Source organism: Elephas maximus, chromosome 4, assembly GCF_024166365.1.
Source record: "Elephas maximus indicus isolate mEleMax1 chromosome 4, mEleMax1 primary haplotype, whole genome shotgun sequence".
NCBI classification, from domain to species: domain Eukaryota; kingdom Metazoa; phylum Chordata; class Mammalia; order Proboscidea; family Elephantidae; genus Elephas; species Elephas maximus.
Genome location: NC_064822.1, coordinates 105,864,624 through 105,885,141, shown reverse-complemented (window position 1 = coordinate 105,885,141; position 20,518 = coordinate 105,864,624). Strand labels below are relative to the sequence as shown.

The 20,518-nt window shown below is 35.6% G+C and overlaps 1 protein-coding gene across 3 annotated transcripts in view; it reads right to left on the bottom strand.

Annotated features, from left to right (window-relative positions):
* Positions 1-20,518, bottom strand: part of LARP4 (La ribonucleoprotein 4) — an 85,247-nt gene that overhangs the window by 17,187 nt on the left and 47,542 nt on the right. For all 3 annotated transcript variants that reach the window (XM_049883101.1, XM_049883103.1, XM_049883102.1), the window contains exons 5-10: positions 18,438-18,574; positions 16,785-16,888; positions 13,599-13,709; positions 12,795-12,848; positions 2,277-2,489; positions 1,683-1,786 (exon numbers count right to left, since the gene is read on the bottom strand). In XM_049883101.1, the coding sequence (XP_049739058.1) occupies positions 1,683-1,786; positions 2,277-2,489; positions 12,795-12,848; positions 13,599-13,709; positions 16,785-16,888; positions 18,438-18,574 (723 nt within the window). The remainder of the gene's footprint in view (positions 1-1,682; positions 1,787-2,276; positions 2,490-12,794; positions 12,849-13,598; positions 13,710-16,784; positions 16,889-18,437; positions 18,575-20,518) is intronic.

Genomic DNA, 20,518 nt, shown 5'->3' with positions numbered 1-20,518 from the left:
GAACACTTTAGTTTTATCTGTTATGTTTTCCTTTTTACAAGAACAAAATATTCACATCTTATTTCTGTAAATAAAAATTAACAACCTTGTACTGGTCAAATATTTGGAAAGGAATTGTACATGAGTTCTGAATACACAGAAAATTACATTAAACCTGCTCTGTGTCTCAGAACCTACAGATATACCTGCTTATAAGCAAAGAGCCGTGATGATGAAGTGGTTAAGAGCTCAGACTGTTACTGAAGGGTCAGCAGTTCAAATCCACCAGCTGCAACTTGGAAACCCTATGGGGCAGTTCTACTGTGGTCCTACAGTGTCCCTTTGAGTTGGAACCGACTGGAGGGCACACAACAGCAATAACAACATAAACAAAGATAACTTGAGTGTCATTTCTGGCTTTCTTATTGTAATTGCACCCCCTCCAGCAAGAAAGCAGAGCAGACAAAAAACAAGTGACATAAAGGAATAATCATGAACCTATCTAATACGTTTTAGTCTACTCCATATCAAAGACATCTATCCCACTTAACTGTTTAAGGCAAAATTCATCCCTTCAGAGAAATGTGTATGAAATCAATAGATACATATTTTTACAAAGCTACTATTCCCAATCATAAGAAATCTGCATCTCCCCATAAGAGAAGTTGTAAATTGTCATCTGTAATAATGGAATTATTTTTAAGAAAAAAACATGGCCAGCTTATGGTCAAGGAGAAAGAGATGTTCTAATCTCAGGCCTACCAGTAACACCTAGCTACGTAACCCTAGCAAGGTATTTGTCCTCTTCAGCCTTCACTTTCTTCATCTGTAAAATGATTTAAAACTACATCAGAACAAAGGTCTTTCCAGTTTTAAACACCACTGCCTCTATGTGCTGATGAAAATTAAGTAATTTTTTTGAATGATAGGATGGGGGCTGGAAGAAAATACATGTATTAAGGCTCACTTTACTTCTATTCATATCTACTAACAATACTTGAAATTTTGCAGTTAACTGCTACTGTATTACCAAACTAAAAGAGCCTTCTAAAAGGGCACAAAAAAAATCTTTTGCTTATAAACACACCTTCATTCTAACAATATAACATTTGATTTAATATAGCAGAAAATTTCACTTGAAACTTTATAATGCATTAAAAATGTGTATTTGTAGTAAAAATTTTCCTGACACTAAAAGCATTGAAAACCAAAAACCTGTTGCTGTCAAGTTGATTCTGATTCATTATGACCCCATAGGGTTTCCGAGGCTTTAAATCTTTATGGGAGCAGGCTACCACATCTTTCTCCTGAGAAGTGACTGGTGGGTTCGAACCACCGACCTTTTTGGTTAACAATTGACTGCTCTAACCACTGTGCCAACGGGCTCCTTAAATAGCATTTAGATGTCAGATTTTTAAGTCAGGAATTGTTACCAGAAAAATTCTTTCTATTTTATTATTACTATTAAAGAAAAATCAATATGTATCTTATACAATCTGAGTCTCAAATCCTTTTTGTACCTATTATTAACACTGAGGCCAAAGTGTATTTATGAATTCTAGATTGAACAGTTCATATCTTTTTTGTGCAAAAACTATTTCCTACTGACCTGCAAAACAGGCTTAATGCTATTAATACAGTAACTCCTTAGGAACTACTGTGAATTTTTAAAAATACAATTCCAGCTATGATTTGTATCTTACCGATTTTTTTGGAATGGTCGACCCATATTCATAGCAGCAGCATTTGTTTTATAAGATCCTGGTGAATTAAAGCCATTCACAAAACTACCATTGGGAAAGGGAGCCTAGAAGAAAATTTTAATGTGTAAACAATACTAACAGCAAAAGCAATATCTGATGTGAGGGTCATTAAGAAGCCTCTAGTGTAGCATCAATTTCTCTTCCAAGTTAAAAACATTTAAAACACCTTGCTTATTCACTTTTGCAATATTCACTTCAAGCACCGCTTGATTTACTGAACAGCAAATCACTAGATCATTACAGTCCTCTCTGAAAATGTTTCATAACACAAAAAGCATTTTAATTCATCCAAGAATTATCCAGTCTTCTCCGTCAATTCACTGAACAAATTTTAAAGGATAAAATTATAGGAGCCCACTTAGTCATACGCATACATTTGGTACTGGGGTAATACATCTATATCACTATTAAAAGCCACTAAGTAACCAATATCGACATAAACCAAAGCAAAAATAAAATGAACTCCTATCTGATGGTTCCTTCCAATTTCAGCTTAAGTTAAAATTTTTATTATTCTAAAAGAATCTCACTTACCAGTGGTGTTTCAAAGTACGGTGCAGGACTTGGAGACCAAGACTGAGGCACAAGACTATAGACAGAGTATTGGTGGTGAGGATTATATACAGGCTGCATAAAGACTGGTGAGGCATACTGTGCTTGAGTTTGAATGGGCGGACTATACACACTAGAATCAATTAATCGGTAACCATTCTTAGCAAAAAACGTATTGATGGCTTTTATCCTTGCCTAGAAGGAAGAAGAACACATTATAAGAAAGAACTCTTAGTGTACATTTTTACAAATATACTTAATTTAACATATTTATAAGTTTTACATGCTTTACATAACTACCTATTTCTGCACAGTATAGAATAAGTATAGCAAAAGAAAAGGAAGTAATTGGTAGTTTTGAGTAATTTTTTAAAAAGAAAGCTCTTGAATGGCAAAAGCCACAATAAACAAAGTAAAAACAAAAAAGTCAGAGTAAAAAAATAATTGCAATTTACAACAAACAAGGAAGCAACATCCCTGATATATACATAAACTATAAAAATAGATGAAAAGGCCCAACAATCCTATAGAATGGGCTATAAACTGAGTTCACACACCAAAAAAAGAAATGCAAATAACTTTTACACATATGAAAAGATGCTAAAATGTTGCTCATAAGGGAAGTGCAATTAAATTTGAGCTAAAATTTATTTCTCACAGGACTGGCAGAAGTCCTAAAGTCTGACAACATACTTTGTACCCAGGGCTGTGGCAAAACAGGCAGTCTGATACATTGATGTTGGGCATGTAAAGGGAAATTTAGCAATATTTTCTAAAATCACAGGTGTTTACTATAATTCTAATCAATCCCACTTCTAGGAATTTTTCCCTAATATACATGGACAAAAATAGGTCTAAAAAATTATGCACGTAGCTGCTTTTTATACTAGTGAAGCACTAACTGTAATTGGAAAAAACCTACATCCCTCCCCTGCCACAGACTCAGACACAACCGAACAACAGGAAATGGACGAATAAACCATGATATACCCACAGTACTGATAATCACGGCTATGCAGAAGGAGTTGAGGGATAGCTGTAAATACTATTATGGAGTGATTTCCAGAATATACTGTTAAATTTAAAAGAAAGAGGCAAGCCAAGGAGGAGAAAAGTGTGTATAGTAAGCCACTATTTAGCTAAGTAAGATAGGGATACGCCAAAAACACCTGCATATTTGCACATATGTGAGTTCTTAATACACTACATTTAGTGTATTTGACTTTTAAACTATACACATACTTAAAATTTTTTAAAGCAATTCATAAATGTTAAAAGCAAAATGAACCTAACTAAATGTGCATCCAATCAGTAACATTAACAGAGGTCCTAAGTGACTTTGAATCAAAATAAAAGCAACTGTTATGTATGTTCCCTAAGAATAAACGCCAATGCACAAAGTATAGCAAACAAAATTTTTTAACTGTTTTCAGAATCATATTGATATTGGTACTGTTACTCTGATACTTTCGTGTGTGATTACAGGATAGAGAAAATATTGGGGTCACTGAGATCCAGGATTTGCACATGAGAGAAAGGAACATAGACATAGGAATTAAAAAGTAAAGACCATATAGCCTGGATCTGAATTGGAAGCATCAGTACAAACTCATGATATACTTTGAAAAAATAAAAACACAACACATTAATTCTTAGCTCTGTCCAATAAAAAGCTTAGAAACAATGACCAGCCAGTAAACTCCAAAATACCATATCCCTCTAAATGTAACCTGGGGACTCTGGAGAACTGTCTGACTCCAGGTCTTTGACAGGAAATGTCTTGTCACATTAGACAGTAAAGAAGCTATTAAGATTACTAGGGCTTGACCAAAGGACCGAGGAGTCAACTTAAAGAGGCCAAACTTCATCAATATGGACAATAAATACACCAAGTATGTTTAAATACGTAACAAAACACAATTAAGTGATAATTTCTAAAGGATGTTAGGCAACCAACACAATATTTTTGAAAACTGGTAATAAAAGCTAGAACTAAGTATTTATCTTGCGTTTCCTATTATGAACTGAGTACTGGCGGCACAACAGTTAAGTGCCTGGCTGCTATCCAACGGGCTGGCAGTTTGAACTCACCCAGCTGCTCCGCTGAACCTGGCAATCTGCTTCCATAAAGATTACACCCTAGAAAATCCCATGGGACAGTTCTATTCTGTCACACAGGGTTACTATGAGTTGAAACTGACTCAGTAGCACCTAACAACAACATATAAACTAAATATCTAGGTAATGAAACAGGTGATGAGGGCAACCTTCTCCTTGTAGAAGTGTCTCTAGTAATAAATGGAAGAAAGCATAGAAATAGCACCATTTTGCAATTCTTAATGAATTAACAGATCTAGGTTTGAGGCAATGATAGTGGCAGCTAACATAAGGGAAACAAAGAGATGAAAAGACACCGCTCTTGTTCCCTCCCTCCGTTACCCTCAAATCAACCACAAATCTGATCAAACCTCCAAACCTAGCTACCAATTTTTGCATGAAATACAGGGGACAGAGAAGCATGTTAAACTATGCTCAATAACAAAATTACCAAGTGTATACTGTGAGAAACTCAGCAAAAGAAATAAAAATAACATGGTTATTTCAATAATACACTTAAAAGTTAGAAAAAAAAAAAAAAGGAAGCTAGAGGAAGAAATTATAGATTTAAAAAGAGAAAGGAACCAGGAAAATGTCAACGGTGACTGGGTATTTGATGATGTTCAAGAAATTATTCTTTTTAAAAAAGTTTTCTTGTAGTGAAAATATATATAACAAAACACACCATCTCAACAATTTTCACATGTACAATTTAGTTAACGTTGATTACATTCTTCAAGTTGTGCAACCATTCTTGCTATCCTTTTCCAAATCATTACACCACCATCAATATAACCTCAATGCTCCCCAAGCAAATCCTCCCTGTTTTTCCCCCCTGGTAAACATTAATAATCGTTGGTTTCTATACATTTGATTATCTCATTTAAGTGAGATCACAAAGTATCTATCCTGTTGAAACTGACTTATTTCACTCAGCATGATGTTTCCAAGGTTCATCCAGGCTGTGGCATATACCAGGATTTCATTTCTCTTTATAGCTGAGTAGTACTCCACTGTGTGTATATAGCACATTTTATTCATTCATTCATCTGTTGACCGTTTATTTTTACAAGGATAATGATGATATTGTGGCTATGTTTTAAAGAACACCTATCTTAAAAGTTACTAATATATTTCCAGATGAAATTAAGTTTGTGATTTGCATGAAAATAATTTAGGGTGGGAGGAAATGGGTGAGAATGAAGCGTCTGCTGAGACTTCCCCCCAGTCTACTGCAGTACCCGCCCCCAGCAGCCCGCCAAGCCATAGCTTCTAACTGCGGTCTGGCCTGACCACGCTGTGGCCATAACCACAGTTTGAATTTGGTGCCAGAATCCTGCGCATGTGTGACCTAAGATTTTGGGGCATGCGCAGGACCTGAAGAGCTGTGCCCTCAGTCTGTCCTTGGACCTGAACATCACCGACATGATTCAAAATCCAGACCTCCAAATGTGGACATGGGAGGGCTAAGGGCAGAGAGTTCCGGGCACCAAACCCAACCCCCAGACGCCATGGGAAATAAAAAGCTCCCTAACCCCCTCAGACAGTGAGCACATGACCTTACGGTCGTTAGAACCCACGTTGCTCCTTGTCTGTGCAGACAATAAATTTCCACTTTCTGTTTCCCTGGCAACTGGTGGTGTGGTGTCCATCTTATTTCGACTGGCTAATAGGACAGGACAAGAACCCTTGTTCGGTTACAAGAATGTAGATGAAACAAGACTGGACACACTCTACAAATTGTTAAAACTGTGTAATGAGTGCCCAGCTGTTCATTTATACTATTTTTCTCCACTTTTATGAATGCTTGAAATTTCCTGTAATAAGTTTAAAAAGAAAAAGGAAGAAAAAAAGTTCTAAAACTTATTAAATCAGCCCATTTATGTAGCTGCTTTTGCCCTATAACAGCAGAGTAGTTGCAACACAGATCACATGGTTGGCAAAGCCTGTAATATTTACTGTCCTTTACAGAAAAATCTGTCGACCCCCATAATAGAATTAAAATATGAAGATGTGAGAGGACTGGAGTAGGAATCAAAATCACATCAAGTTACTGGAAATATCAAATGAAATAATGCATGTGAAAGTATAAAACTATCACGGTAATAAAATGAATGAAAGCCATGTTTTCATACAGCTATAGGGCAGGAAATTCCAAAAATCAAATAAACTGTAACTATTCAAACTTTTTTTTTTTTAAACTAGACTGAACAAACACATTGACACTGGACAGTGGTTGCAACAATGGGCTCAAACAGATCAAGACTGTAAGGATGATCAGGCAACATTTGTTCTGTTATACATAAAGTTGCTATGAGTCAGAGCCTTCTCAACAGCATCTAACAAGAACAATGCAAACTAGGAGGAAAAAAAAAAAAAGGCCATCATTTGAAAAAAAAACATCTCAGACTGATTTTAACATGACCAAGAAAATAACTGCAGCTATTAATTTTATCAAGGTAAAGTCACAATCATTTATCTTAACCTTAAAATATTCGGTAAGGGACTAAAACCAAGTAAAGAACATTTAAAAAAAAGTTTATATGGAGAACTTATTAAAGGGCGGATCATAGTTCATGTAGGTTTTTAGCTTTCAAAGTGCTTATTTTCACACCTGAATTAGATTCTAAATTATTGACAAAGGGAGGAGCAGAAACAACAATTAAACAAAGATTTGAATTATTCACAAAAAGCTATGGAAATTGAACTGAGTTTTAAAAGATTTCACTCTAAAACTCTATAAACTTTCCAACTATGGTAATTATAACTGCTAAAATTTACCTTCCACACAGAAAAAAAAGGGAAATACAAATTAAATCATTAGAAATTTTGCTGTGAAAACACAATGCAAAATACTAACAAGCACCATATTATTACACAAATAACATGCACTTGCTACGTCTGATTGCCAACTACTGCAAAAAAATTAGCACAATGTACTAATGAAAACAACTCATAGGAGGAGGGCACGGTTGGCAAACAAATGTAGAAGGCACATGGTATTTGCACTGCATTGTTGCTCAAGAACCTAATTCTAGTTTTCAAATGGAAAAATAAGCATATGCAATGATCATCTGAACACCCCTGTTACGGACTGAATTGTGTCCCCCAGAAATGTGTATCAACTTGGCTAGGCCACGATTCCCTGTATTGTCCAACATCTTGTCATTTCATGTGATTGTTCTATATGTTATAAATCCTAACCTCTATGACGTTAATGAGGCAGAATTAGAGGCAGTTATGTTTTTGAGACAGGATTCAATCTACAGGATTGGTTTAATATCCATAATATTTAAAGAACTCCTACAACTTAACAAAAAAAAAATCCAATCAAGAAATAGGTAAAGGACTATCCTAAAGAGGATATACAAATGTCCAATAAGCATATGAGATGTTTAACATCATTAGTCATTAGGGAAATACAAATCAAAACCAAAATGAGATACCACTTCACTCCCACTAGGATGGCTTTTATCAAAAAGAAGGAAAATAATAAGTGTCGGCAAGGATGTAGAGAAATTGGAACCCTTGTACATTGATGGTGGAAATGTACAACAATGTAGTTGCTATGGAAAACAGTCTGAGGGTTCCTCCAAGAGTTAACCATAAAATTACCATATGCCCAGTAATTCCACTCCTGAGTCTTTGCTCAAAAGACTTTAAGGATTCAACCAGATACTTGTCTATCAATATTCACTGCAGCATTATTCACAACAGCCAAGGTAGAAACAACTGGACTGTCCCTTAACAGATGAATGGATAAAGAAAATTCTGTATATACATAACAATAGAGTATTACTCAATCTTAAAACAGAAATGAAGTTAACTCCGAAAGGATTTTCATTTATTTGTTAGCACTTTGCATTCTAAAATTCATACGGAAAAGCAACCATCTAAGACTAGCCAAGCAAATGAAAACCACAAAGAGGTGCCACTTGACTCCCTCACTAAGATGACTAAGATAAAAACAAAAACTCAAAAAACAACGTATGTTGACAAGGATGTGGAAAAACTGGAACCCTCATCCAGGTGGGAATGCAAAATGGTACTGCTGCTGTATAAAACGGTTTGGCAGTTCCTAAAAAGTTGAACACAGAACTATTATATGACCCAACAATTTCACTCTTAGGTATATGCCCTAGACTTGAAAGCAGCGACACAAACCGACACATGTAAAACAATATTCATTGCAGCACTATTAACAATAGCCAAAAGGTGGCAACAACCTAAATGTCCATCAACAGATAAAACGGATAAGCAAAAGGTGGCATACACATAAAATGGAATATTAAGTCAGTCACAAAAGGACAAATATCGTATGATCCCATTTGTATGAAATACCTAGAACAGGCAAATGGATAGAGAACAAAGTTTATTAGTGGTTATTTGGGGAGGTTGGGAGGGGAGAAAAGGATATAATTGTTTAGGAAGCACTGAGTATCTGCTTATGGTGATGGAAATCTTGGCAATGGATTCTGGTGATGGATATACAACATGATTCATATAATTGGAGTTACTGAATTACACATGTGAAAAATAAGAAGAAAGAGGGAGAACCTGCATATGGATATTATAAAAGTATGGTAATTAAAACAGTGATACGGGTCCAGGAAGACAGAATTAAGATGAGGCATTATATAAAAACTAGGGAGGATAAACCACTCAATAAATGGTGTTGAGGCAAATGGCTTTCCATTTATGGAAAAAAGTGGAATCTCTCTCTCATACTATGTTGTTCTTAGGTGCTGTCGAGTCGATCTTGACTCATAGCAACCCCCTGTGACAGAGTAGAACTGCCCAGAGGGTTTTCTAGACTAATCTTTATGGAAGTAGATCACCAGATCTTTCTCCTGCTGGGTGGGTTTGAACTGCCAACCTTTCAGTTAGCAGCACTTCTATATTAAAATAAGTTCCAGATGTATCAAAAACCTAAATCTCAACTATAGAATTTTAAAGGTATTAGAAGGCTATTATGGATTGAATTGTGTCCCCCAAAAATGTGTGTCAATTTGGCTAGGCCATGATTTCCAGTATTGTGTGATTGTCCACCATTTTGTGATCTGATGTGATTTTCCTATGTGCTGTAAATCCTACCTCTATGATGTTAATGAGGCAGGATTAGAGGCAGCTATGTTAATGAGGCAGGACTCAATCTACAAGATTAGGTGGTATCTTGAGACATTCTCTTTTGAGATATAAGAGAAAAGCAAGCAGAGAGACTGGGGACCTCATACCACCAAGAAAGCACTGCCAAGAGCACAGCATGTCCTTTGGACCCAGGGTCCCTGCACTGAGAAGATCCTAGACCAGGGGAAGACTGATGACAAGGACCTTCCTCCAGAGCTGACAAAGACAGAAAGCCTTCCCCTGAAGTTGGTGCCCTGAATTTGGACTTCTGGCCTACTAGGCAGTGACAGAATAAACTTCTATTTGTTAAAGCCATCCAATCGTGGTATTTCTGTTATAGCAGTACTAGATAACTAAGACAAAGACCGAGGAAAATATCTTTATGACCTCAAAATAGGGAAAGAATAGGGAGAAGGGCATTAGGGGCATAGGAAAAGAATGACCAGTAGCAGATTTCCTCACCTGTAATATGGAAATTAATAACACCACCACCACAGAGCAATGTTGTTAGCTGCTGCCAAGTCAGTTCCGACCCATAGCCACCCCACATACAACAGAAAAAAACACTGCCTGGTCCTGTACCATCCTCACAATCATTGTTATGCTTCTTCCCATCACTGCAGCCACTATGTCAATCTTGTTTAGGGTCTTAGGGGTCCTCCCCTCTCTCCCTGGCATTCTACTTTACCAAACATGACGTCCTTCTCCAAGGACTGGTCCCTCCTGACAACGTGTCCAGAGTACATGAGACAAAGTCTCACCATTCTCGCTTCTAAGGAGCATTCTGGCTGTACTTCTTCTGAGTCAGATTTGTTCCTTCTTCCGGCAGTCTGTGGTATATTCAATATTCTTCACCAACACCATAATTCAAAGGCATCAATTCTTCTTCAGTCTTCCTTAGTCATTGCTCAGCTTTCACATGCATATGAAGCGACTGAAAATATCATGGCTTGGGTCAGGTGCACCTTAGTCCTCAAAGCGACATCTTTGCTTTTGAACACTTTAAAGAGGTCTTCTGCAGATCTGCACAATGCAATACATCGTTTGATTTCTTGACTGCTACTTCCATGGGCATTGGTTACAGATCCAAGTAAAATAAAATCCTTGCAACTTCAATCTTTCCTCCACTTATCATGATGTTGCTTATGGGTCTAGCTGTGAGGACTTTTTTTTGGGGGGGGGGTTTTTTTATGTTGAGGTGTAATCCATACTGAAGGCTACAGTCTTTGATCTTCATCAGTAAGTACTTCAAATCCTCTTCACTATAAGAAAGGTTGTGTCATCTGCATAAGGCAGGTTGTTAATGAGTTTTCCTCCAATCTTGATGCCATGTTCTTCTTCGTATAATCAAGCTTCTTGGATTATTTGTTCAGCAGATTGAAAAAGTATGGTGAAAGGATACAACCCTGACGCACATCTTTCCTGATTTTAAATCATGCAGTATTCCCTTTTGTTGTTTGAACAACTGCCTCTTGGTCTATGTACAGGTTCCTCATAAGCACAATTAAGTATGCTGGAATTCCCATTTTTCGCAATGTTATCCATAATTTGTTATGATCCACACAGTCAAATGCCTTTGCATAGTCAATAGAACACAAGTAAACATCTTCTGGTATTCTCTGCTTCCAGCCAAAATCCATCTAACATCAGCAGTATTACCCCTCATTCCACGTCCTCTTCTGAATCTGGCATGAATTTCTGGCAGTTCCCTGCTGATGTATTGTTGCAAACACTTTTTAATGACCTTCAGCAAAATGTTACTTACGTATGATATCAATGATATTGTTCGATGATTTCTACTTTCTGTTGGATCACCTTTCTTTGGAATTGGCACAAATACGGATTTCTTCCAGTCAGCTGGCCAGATAGCTGTCTTCCAAATTTCTTGGCATAGGCAAGTGAGTACCTCCAGCACCGCATCTGTTTGCTGAAATATCTCAATAGGTATTCTGTCAATTCCTGGAGCCCTTCTGTCAATGCCTTCAGTGTAGCTTGGACTTTTTTCTTGAATACCATTAGTTCTTGATTATATGCTACCTCCTGAAATGGTTGAATGTCAACCAATTCTTTTTGGTACAGTGACTCTATGTATTGCCTTCCATCTTCTTTTGATGCTTCCTGCTTCGTTGAATATTTTGTCCATAAATCCTTCAATACTGCAACTTGAAGCTTGAATTTTTTTCTTCAGTTCTTTCAGCTGGAGAAATGCCAAGTGTGTTGTTCCCTTTTGGTTTTCTAACTCTGGGTTTTTACACACTTTATTGTAATACTTTAGGCTTTGTCTTCTTGAGCTGCCCTTTGAAATCTTCTATTCAGCAATAGTGATATTAAAATATGTCAAAGTCTCAGAGCAGTGTCTGACAAATAACCTCTCAATAAATATAAGTTACTCTCATCCTGGTTCTTCTACTTACTAGATGTGTGAACCAGGGTAGGTTATTGTTGTGCCTCATTTTCTTCACAGGTAAAAGGGAGAAAGCAAGAGTACCTACATCTCATTAGGTTCTTGTAAGGATTAAATGAGGTAATACATATAAAGTGTTTAGAACAGAAACTAATACATAGTAAGAGTTCAAAAGAGAGGAGTTAGTAAGAACAATGTATCACATTTACAAACAATAATGAGAATAATTGTACTACACCGGGAACAAGGAGTATGTCAAAGTAGATGTGTGTTTAGGGCTATTTTAGAATGGTAGCTGTGATAGCAATGTGGCGAATGGATTTTAAAGAGGGAAAAAGCTGGGGGCATAAGAAGGAAGAGGTTATTCCAATTGTTCAATCCTAGACAACGGCAATAATGATAAAAAGAAGTTTTGAAGACAGATTTCACTGGACCTCAGGATGGACTAGACATGTAAAGAGAGTGAGCAAGCATCATCAGAGACAATCCCCAAGTTCCCAAATAATTTAATGTTATTGGGATGATGCAGTTAATTGGGATGAGGCTTTAAGTACTGAGAATGTTTTCACCTCTGTTACTAAAAAATGATCCCTATTGCTTATTTTGGGATCTCAAATCATATGTTATGAAGCAGCATCTGACTGACAGGTCATGTTGTTTAAAGTTATGTCTTTGGAAGAAATTGTGTAGCTAAGGTATTTTGATGCTCTACCGTGTAATTTTCTGACGTAGTATGGCATATGAGCCAGAACTTTCTTTAAAATCCCTACTGGTTTTATAAAATATTATGTCTGTGTTTTCTTGATTTTTTTTAAACACAAACAACAGAAAACTTTGTTTCACACAGGCTTTTAGTTAAAAAAGTTTCTTACCATGATTGGCTTGCCCTGAAACGTTTTTACTTCTTCTCTTAAATATCTAAAAGCCTGATAACAAAGCAGAAAGGAACTTTTATTAGCATTCAGACATTTCAATAAAACCACCTTTAATCTAGCAAGAGAGTCTGGTATTAACAACTGCCTCTTAACCGAACAAAAAAAATTCTGAAGGTGATTCTATTATGCAGAACAGGGAGCAAAAAAGTAAAAATTTAAGACCTTCTCAAGTACAATTGACATTTATTCTAGACTAGGTACCATGGATTACTGCAGACACAAAATGTAGAAGAATCAAAACAGACTGAAATGATTTGATCAGATGGCCTTCTAAGACGAAGAATTTAAAAAAATTAAAGACCAGAAAAGGTTTAAAAAACGCTATCATAGATATGGATATTTTTGTTTCAAAGGAATATTACTTCTCTTTTCTTTAAATAGGATATAACAATTAAGAATAAAAACATTAAGCCAAAATTCCAAGATAAGAACCAAAGGGGAAGTTATATTTATTATATGCCTACTATGTACTAAAATACTACTGAATGCATGGTTCCTACTCCCATGCTTATTTTGAAATTGTGTGTTTACTGACAGATAACAAATTGTTCTTAAACTGAGATTCAAGTGGCTTTAGGAATATGATCAAGAGGAAAACTAATTAATCAAAAACAAAACGGTGACTAAGGTTCTCAACAGTCTTTATAAACATTACTGTAAGCATACATTTTCTCAATTAAAATGTTACTTTTACCACCAGACCTGCATCAGGAGAAAAGTTTTTTTGTCTTTTTTTCTCACCTGTTGTGCATCCGTGTCTGACTGGAAAGTGATATACCAGTTGCTATTGTGTGCAAACTCACAGCTTATCACTTTGGGGCAGTTTTCGTTTTTGAACAAAGCTTTCACTTCCTAAAAAAACAAAAAAGCTTTAGTTAGCTTTTGAGAAGACATCAATAGTTAGCATTTTTTTGTTTACTAGAAAAACTGAGCATTTCTTCATGTCTTTCAGTCACTTCTATTTCTTCACTTGTTAACTGTTTATGCTTTCTGCCTATTTTTCTAATGAGGGCAGTTTATGTTCTGAAATAAAAACATACATAGTTATATAGTGTAAATTTTGTATATGGCTTAAGAATGGAACCTTATTTTATGGTCACCAAAAATGAATGATTTTCCTCCTAGTGGCAAGCTAAATTTTCCTTATAGTAAAATTTCTCCAATCCTTTTCCTGCCATTATCCAAAAGCAATGGTATGCTCTCTGTTAACATTTTCTGAGTCCTATGTATTTTCATGCATTCTCATTTAATTCAAATGCTTTGCCTACATCAGTCATAGGAAGAACTCAGTGCAAGCACGTTTTTCTTTTCCGTAATTCATATAAAAATCTTAAAACAGTTATAAAAGCCAGTTTATAAAAAGAAACAATTCAAGGAGAAGTAAACATTAAGAATTAAATGTGCCTAAAAAGTTACAGAAAGAAAGGAAACGATATATACTGAAATATGATTCAAAGGTCAGGCACTATGATTTACTTATGTTGAAGGTTTTACTATTTCTGTCTTATAGCTGAAGAAATAGTGGCTCAGGCTGATCTACTCACACTATCACAAAGTGGAACTCAAACCCAGATTTGTATAGCTCCAAAGTCCATTTTGTCTACCATCTATTTGAGTTCAAAGAGAAATTTAATAATAATAAAAAAAAATTTAATAATAACCAGTAATTCTCAAATAGTATAAGAATATGGTTAGGTTAAATTTCCTCATAAAATATCACTAGGTAGCAATTAAAAAAAAGACAATTACTAAGCTGATTGGAAAATCGATATGACAACAGTAAAGTCTAACCTGTATTCTAACTCTTTCAAATTTTTAGTGCAATAAATTTAAAAAAGAGAATGTTCATACTTGTAGTGAAATTTTCTTGAGTCAAATGCTGCTTGACATAAATAAGTGGGCAGTCAGCTGAGCTTTATGACTTTTATGAGAGTAGTAAAGTATTACCAAGATCAGTTAAGAATTCCCATCTAGCCCAGAATTACATCATTGGAGAGAACTATCTGTGGAATTGTTAGGCTGCCATCCACTGAACTCTACCTTTAGAAGTACACAGATATCTCCAAATGTTTCTAATTCCCCTTAAAAATATATAACAAATTGATTAATTTATTTAAACCTTAGTAAAATCTGTATTTTCAGCCTTTACTGTTCTACAGGAAGTTAAGTTTCACAAATTTACCATATCAAAAACAAGAACATAAGTCTGAATTCTGGGTAATCAAAAATGTATTCCACCTGATAGTAACTTGAAAGGTCAGGATCCTAACCCTCCCCCCATTTTAATTTGCATTTTATGGGTTATTTAGGCATAGGTAGACTTTCACTGACTATTTCAGTCTGCATTTCCTTTTATTTTTTTTTTAAACAAACAGTACATGATGACTTTATTTACTGTTTCCCACGTGTATTAACTAGGCATTCAAAATATTAACTATAATAACAATAATAATGGCTGACCACAGTGTTTTATATGCCAGGTATTGGTCTAAGCACTTTATGTATATATTAACTCATTTCATTCTTACAACAACCATAGGCCAAGTTACTTATTACTACTATCTCACTTAATGGATGAGGAAACTGAAGAAAAGAGAGGTTAAGTAACTTACCCAAGGTAACAGAGTTAACAAGTAAAAAGGCTAGAATTCAAACCCAGGCAGTTTGGCTCCACAGTTCAAGCTCACAGCCTCCACACTATTTCTTAGTACTGCAATTATTTCTCCCACTCTACAGTTTTCCTTTCAATTTGTTATTATTATTTTTTAATGACATAGTTCATAATTTTAAATCAAAGATCTAGTTTCCTTTCTCATTTTTCTACTGCTTATAAGTTTAGAAAATCTTTATTTGGGAGACTTAATGGCTTTGGGCAAAAGGTTTACCTACTAGGGTATCAAATTTATTTTGTTATGTGGCAAGGGTCTAAAATAATTTTCTAAATGGTTCATCAATTACCATAAATCAGTTCCTAATCAATCCTCTCCTCTAATTTACAGTGCCTTAACATTACAACTTAGTGTGAAGCTCTGTTGTGTAGTGGTTCAGAAACATGAGCTTTGGCATCAGAGAGATCAAGTTCAAATCCTGACTGTCATTTAAAGCCCATGTGTCCTTGGGCAAGTTACTTAGTCATCCCAAGTCTTGCTCACTTTATCTGTAAAACAGTTAATAATAAAACCTAGATTTAAGGAACAGTGAAGTACACTGCAAGGAGCCCTGGCAGTACGATGGTTAAGCTGCTAACCGAAAAGTCGGCGGTTTGAACCCACCAGCCACTGTGAAGGAGAAAGATTTGACAGTCTGCTTTCAACCTCGGAAACCTATGGGACAGCTCTACTCTTTGCTGTAGGGTCACTGTGAGTTGGAATTGTTTGCTTGCAATGCGTTTTTAATGGGAAAGTACACTGCACAGCACTTGGTAGAACCCAACTACTAAATGTTATCACACATACTTTATATAAAAGGGTTTATTTCTGCAGTATTTTGTTTCATTCAAATATTATCCTATTCTTGTACAAGTCAAAATCTTTATGACTGCAGCTTTGCTTTCTATTTTGCTAACCAGTAGGGGTTAGTCCTGCCTCATTAATCCTTACTCAAAATTTTTTCATTCCTGTCTAGGTTCATTCTTTCAGATAAATCTTAAAGTTCCCAAAAGAGTCTATTTGTAATTGTCATTCAGTCAAACCAATCAACTGAGAATTAGTATCACTGCAATACTAAAGACTGACTATTCTAAGAAAACAGAATTCCACCTTCTTCCCCTTTCTGTATCATGCTTTTTGTATTTCAGAATTTACAAAACAAATTAATATTTATCCTATTCACAGTAATTGATACGCAGACCGTGAATTATTCCTTGCTTATCTGCTCCAATTTAAATAGTTAAAGAACGTTTAGCTTTAACAATGCTTAATGATTTACCTCTATTGGTGTTGTTTCAGGAATTTCTCTAAGAATAACAATACAACGTTTATGACTTGGCCTCACTTTCTCACCCTTCTCATCAACTTGAACCATGGGGGAAGCTGAAATGTAAGAAAGAAAGGATTTCATTTAAAAGTGACAACCAAAAATGTTAATAATGCCATTAAAAACTATTCATTTCAATTTTCAACTGTGAATAAATTAGCAGAGACCACATTAATATTCTAAAGAAAATAAGTTGTAGAATCAAAGATTAGTTAGGATAAAATATTTGTTTCAAAATTTATATGCGAAGAACATTGCCAAATGTTATTCACTGAGCATACATTCACAGTACCCATTTTGTGACTTGGCACTGCGTTGAAGTAAAAAAAAAAGCCACGTAGGAGCATACAACATTTATTATCTAATAAGGCAATTTCTCTGTAAATAATAACCAAATTATTCATTTTAGAGATAACAGATGGGTATATTTACATTAGCCAAACACTATTTTGGAAGAAGTAATGGGCTCTGATATGCAAAAAAATTATTTTTAAAGTCCTAATAAAGGCCTTAAACCAAGAACCATACACAAGTGATTATAAGCTATCCTTGATTTTAACATATTTACTCATACTTTTTTTTTTTTACTCATACTACTACAGAAACCCAAAAGCCATCTTTTAGATGCTGATTTAATAAAGATAGTACCACACAGCCAAAACTTTTATTTCTAGTACCTTCAGAGAGGTGATATTATAAAACCTATCTCCCTGTGCAGATTACTGAAGATAATAAAAGCATCAGCCAACGATGAAAGGCTTGGGCTTGGGTATAAGTACTGGTTTCCAAGCTAAAGAGATGAGGGGATTCGGCCTGTTTCTTTGCCAACTTTTTTATGCTGACGAGACTGGGTCATTTTAAGAAATAATGTCTGTATAAACCAATTATAGATTTCATAAATGTTTTTAGCCCTCTAATAATAGAAATCCTTTATCCCTAAATAGCTCTATTATTGGACTTGCTATATTTAACTTCCAAACATTTTCAGTGACATACTTCTATTAAAAGTGAAGACTTGCCTTTATTCAGTCAAGTAGCAAACAAAAACCACGTAAGACAGGTTACCAAGAAACAGTGATAAGACACAAACACCACTAATTTTTTTTTAAACCTTCATCTAAAATCTTTACCAATATTTGAACCAGTGTTTGCTAAAATGCATGTTGCAACTCATTAGTACGTTGTGAAATCACTTTAGAATAAAATAAATTCATTATAAGCATTCCACATTAACATCGCTAATGAACATTTCAGTTGTATGTGGGTAGGTGGTGTGTGATTGGGCTGCGCTGTATAATGTACTCTTACTTGGTTCAAAACATTTGAAATCCATTAATTTAGAGTGCACGATAATGACATATATGGCATATGCCTTTCTAATAGCCCAGAAACCTGAGATTTCATTGCTTATATTTGCTAAGTGAGCATTAAGATCAATAACCAAAGTTTGAATATATAGATTTATCTATGCCAGTTACTACAAATAAAATTTAAACAGAATAGTAAAAAAAAAAATAAATAAATAAAAACAATCCCCTGTATGATCAAAAATGAGTATTCAACTTTCCGAAATTTAAAAATAGATAAAATGTGTTATTTACATACATCTTAACACTTCGAGAATTAGATCAGGGTCTGTGGTCAGTTTTTTTATTTCTTCCATATTGGCAACTGTCCAAATTGGGATGAACTGATCACTGTCCATTTGAGATATCAAGTAAAGATCCTTTGACAAATTTTCTCTAAAAGAAATAAACAGAAGGTAGCAACAGTCCTATAAAACAAGCAATTCTTAAAATCCAACTAAAGAAAAAAGGTGTCTTAGTCATGACTGTCACTAAGTCTAAGGGAACAGAATTAGGTTATCAGAAATAACACACTGATCTATGAAATGTTCGGTTAAAAAGATCCAACATAACATGTGACGGATAAAGTCTAAACTTCCTGAAAATTTGAGTCAAGTCCCCAAACGCATCTGGATCAATAGTTTTGGACAAGGGATCAAAAAGAATTACATAAATATAGAAAGAAGTTTTACTATTAAATTTAAAAGCATGTTGCAAAAAATCACATACAGTGTAGTTCCATTTTATAAACACTTTGTCATTAATTTCTAACATACATATGGGAAAAATTATAGTTTAAACCATGGATTGGATCATGGAAGATTTTTAATTTCTGAATGTCTGCATTTTTAATAAGCATGTTTGACTTTTGTAATTTAAAACACATACTTTAAAATTAAGACAGGACAATCTTTAAGATAAAGAAAGTAAAAATACTTCTATCTTTACACATAAAATCTTTTTAAACAAACCTGAAGTAAAAATCACACTCCTAACCTGTTATTCACATCAAATCTTTTTTGAAGCAGCCTGGTTATTTATAAATAGCTAGATGCCTTTGCTGAAAAACTACCTTCTCAATGAGGCCTACTTTGACTACCATACTTAAAAATCCAACCACCCAGGGACTTCTGATTCCCCTTCCTTTACTCCTCTGCTCTATTTTTCTATAGCACTTACCACCTAGCATACTTATAAGCTGCTTATTATGTTTACTGTTTTGTCTCCCTCAGCCAAAACGTATCTGTGTTTTGTTCAGTGATGTTTCTCAGAGGCCTGTTGTTGTTAGTTGCCCTCAAGCCAATCCAACTCCTGGCAACCCCATGAGTGCAGGGTAGAACTGCTCCATAGGGTTCTCTAGGCTGTGACCTTTTGAAAGCAGATTGCCATGCCTTACTTCTAAGGAGCCTTTGAGTGGGTTTAACTGCAGCCTTCTGGTTAGTAGTTCAGCGCTTAACCATTTGCACCACCTTTGGGGACACCTTTCAAAGGCCTAGTGCCTGGCAAAGAGTAGGCTCGAAAGTCTTTACATTCAAATTACATTAAAATAGTAATTATTTTTGGTTACTAATGTCAACAAGTCGTGGTTATCTGTTTTGGGGGTAAAAAAGCAAATAGAGAAGATATCAGTAAAGGTTAAACTCACCAACATAAAAAGAGAAACATGCTGTATCTGCCTAACAAGATACTCATTCAATAATCTGAATGCTTCAAAAGCCAGCATAGCAGGGGCAGGGGTTTGGGGACCATGGTTTCAGGGTACATGTAGGTCAACTGGCATAATAAATTCTATTAAGAAAATATTCTCCATCCCACTTTGGAGAGTGGCATCTGGGGTCTTAAACGCTAGCAAGCGGCCACCTAAGATGCGTCAATTAGTCTCAACCCACCTGGAGCAAAGCAGAATGAAGAACACCAAAGACACAAGGTAATTATGAGCCCAAGAGACAGAAAGGGCCACATAAATCAGAGACTACATCAGCATGAGACCAGAAGAACTAGATGGTGCCTGGCTACAACTGATGACAGTCCTGACAGGGAACACAATAGAGAATCCCTGATGGAGCAGGAGAGCAGTGGGATGCAGACCTCAAATTCTTATAAAAACACCAGACTTAATGGTCTGACTGGGACTAGAAGGACCTCAGAGGTCATGGTCCCCAGACCTTCTGTTAGCCCAAGACAGGAACCACTTCCAAAGCCAACTCTTCAGACAGAGACTGGACTGGACTATGGGACAGAAAATGATACTGGTGAGGAGTGAGCTTCTTGGCTCAAGTAGACACATGAGACTATGTGGGCAGCTCCTGTTTGAAGGGAGGATGAGAAGGCAGACAGGGA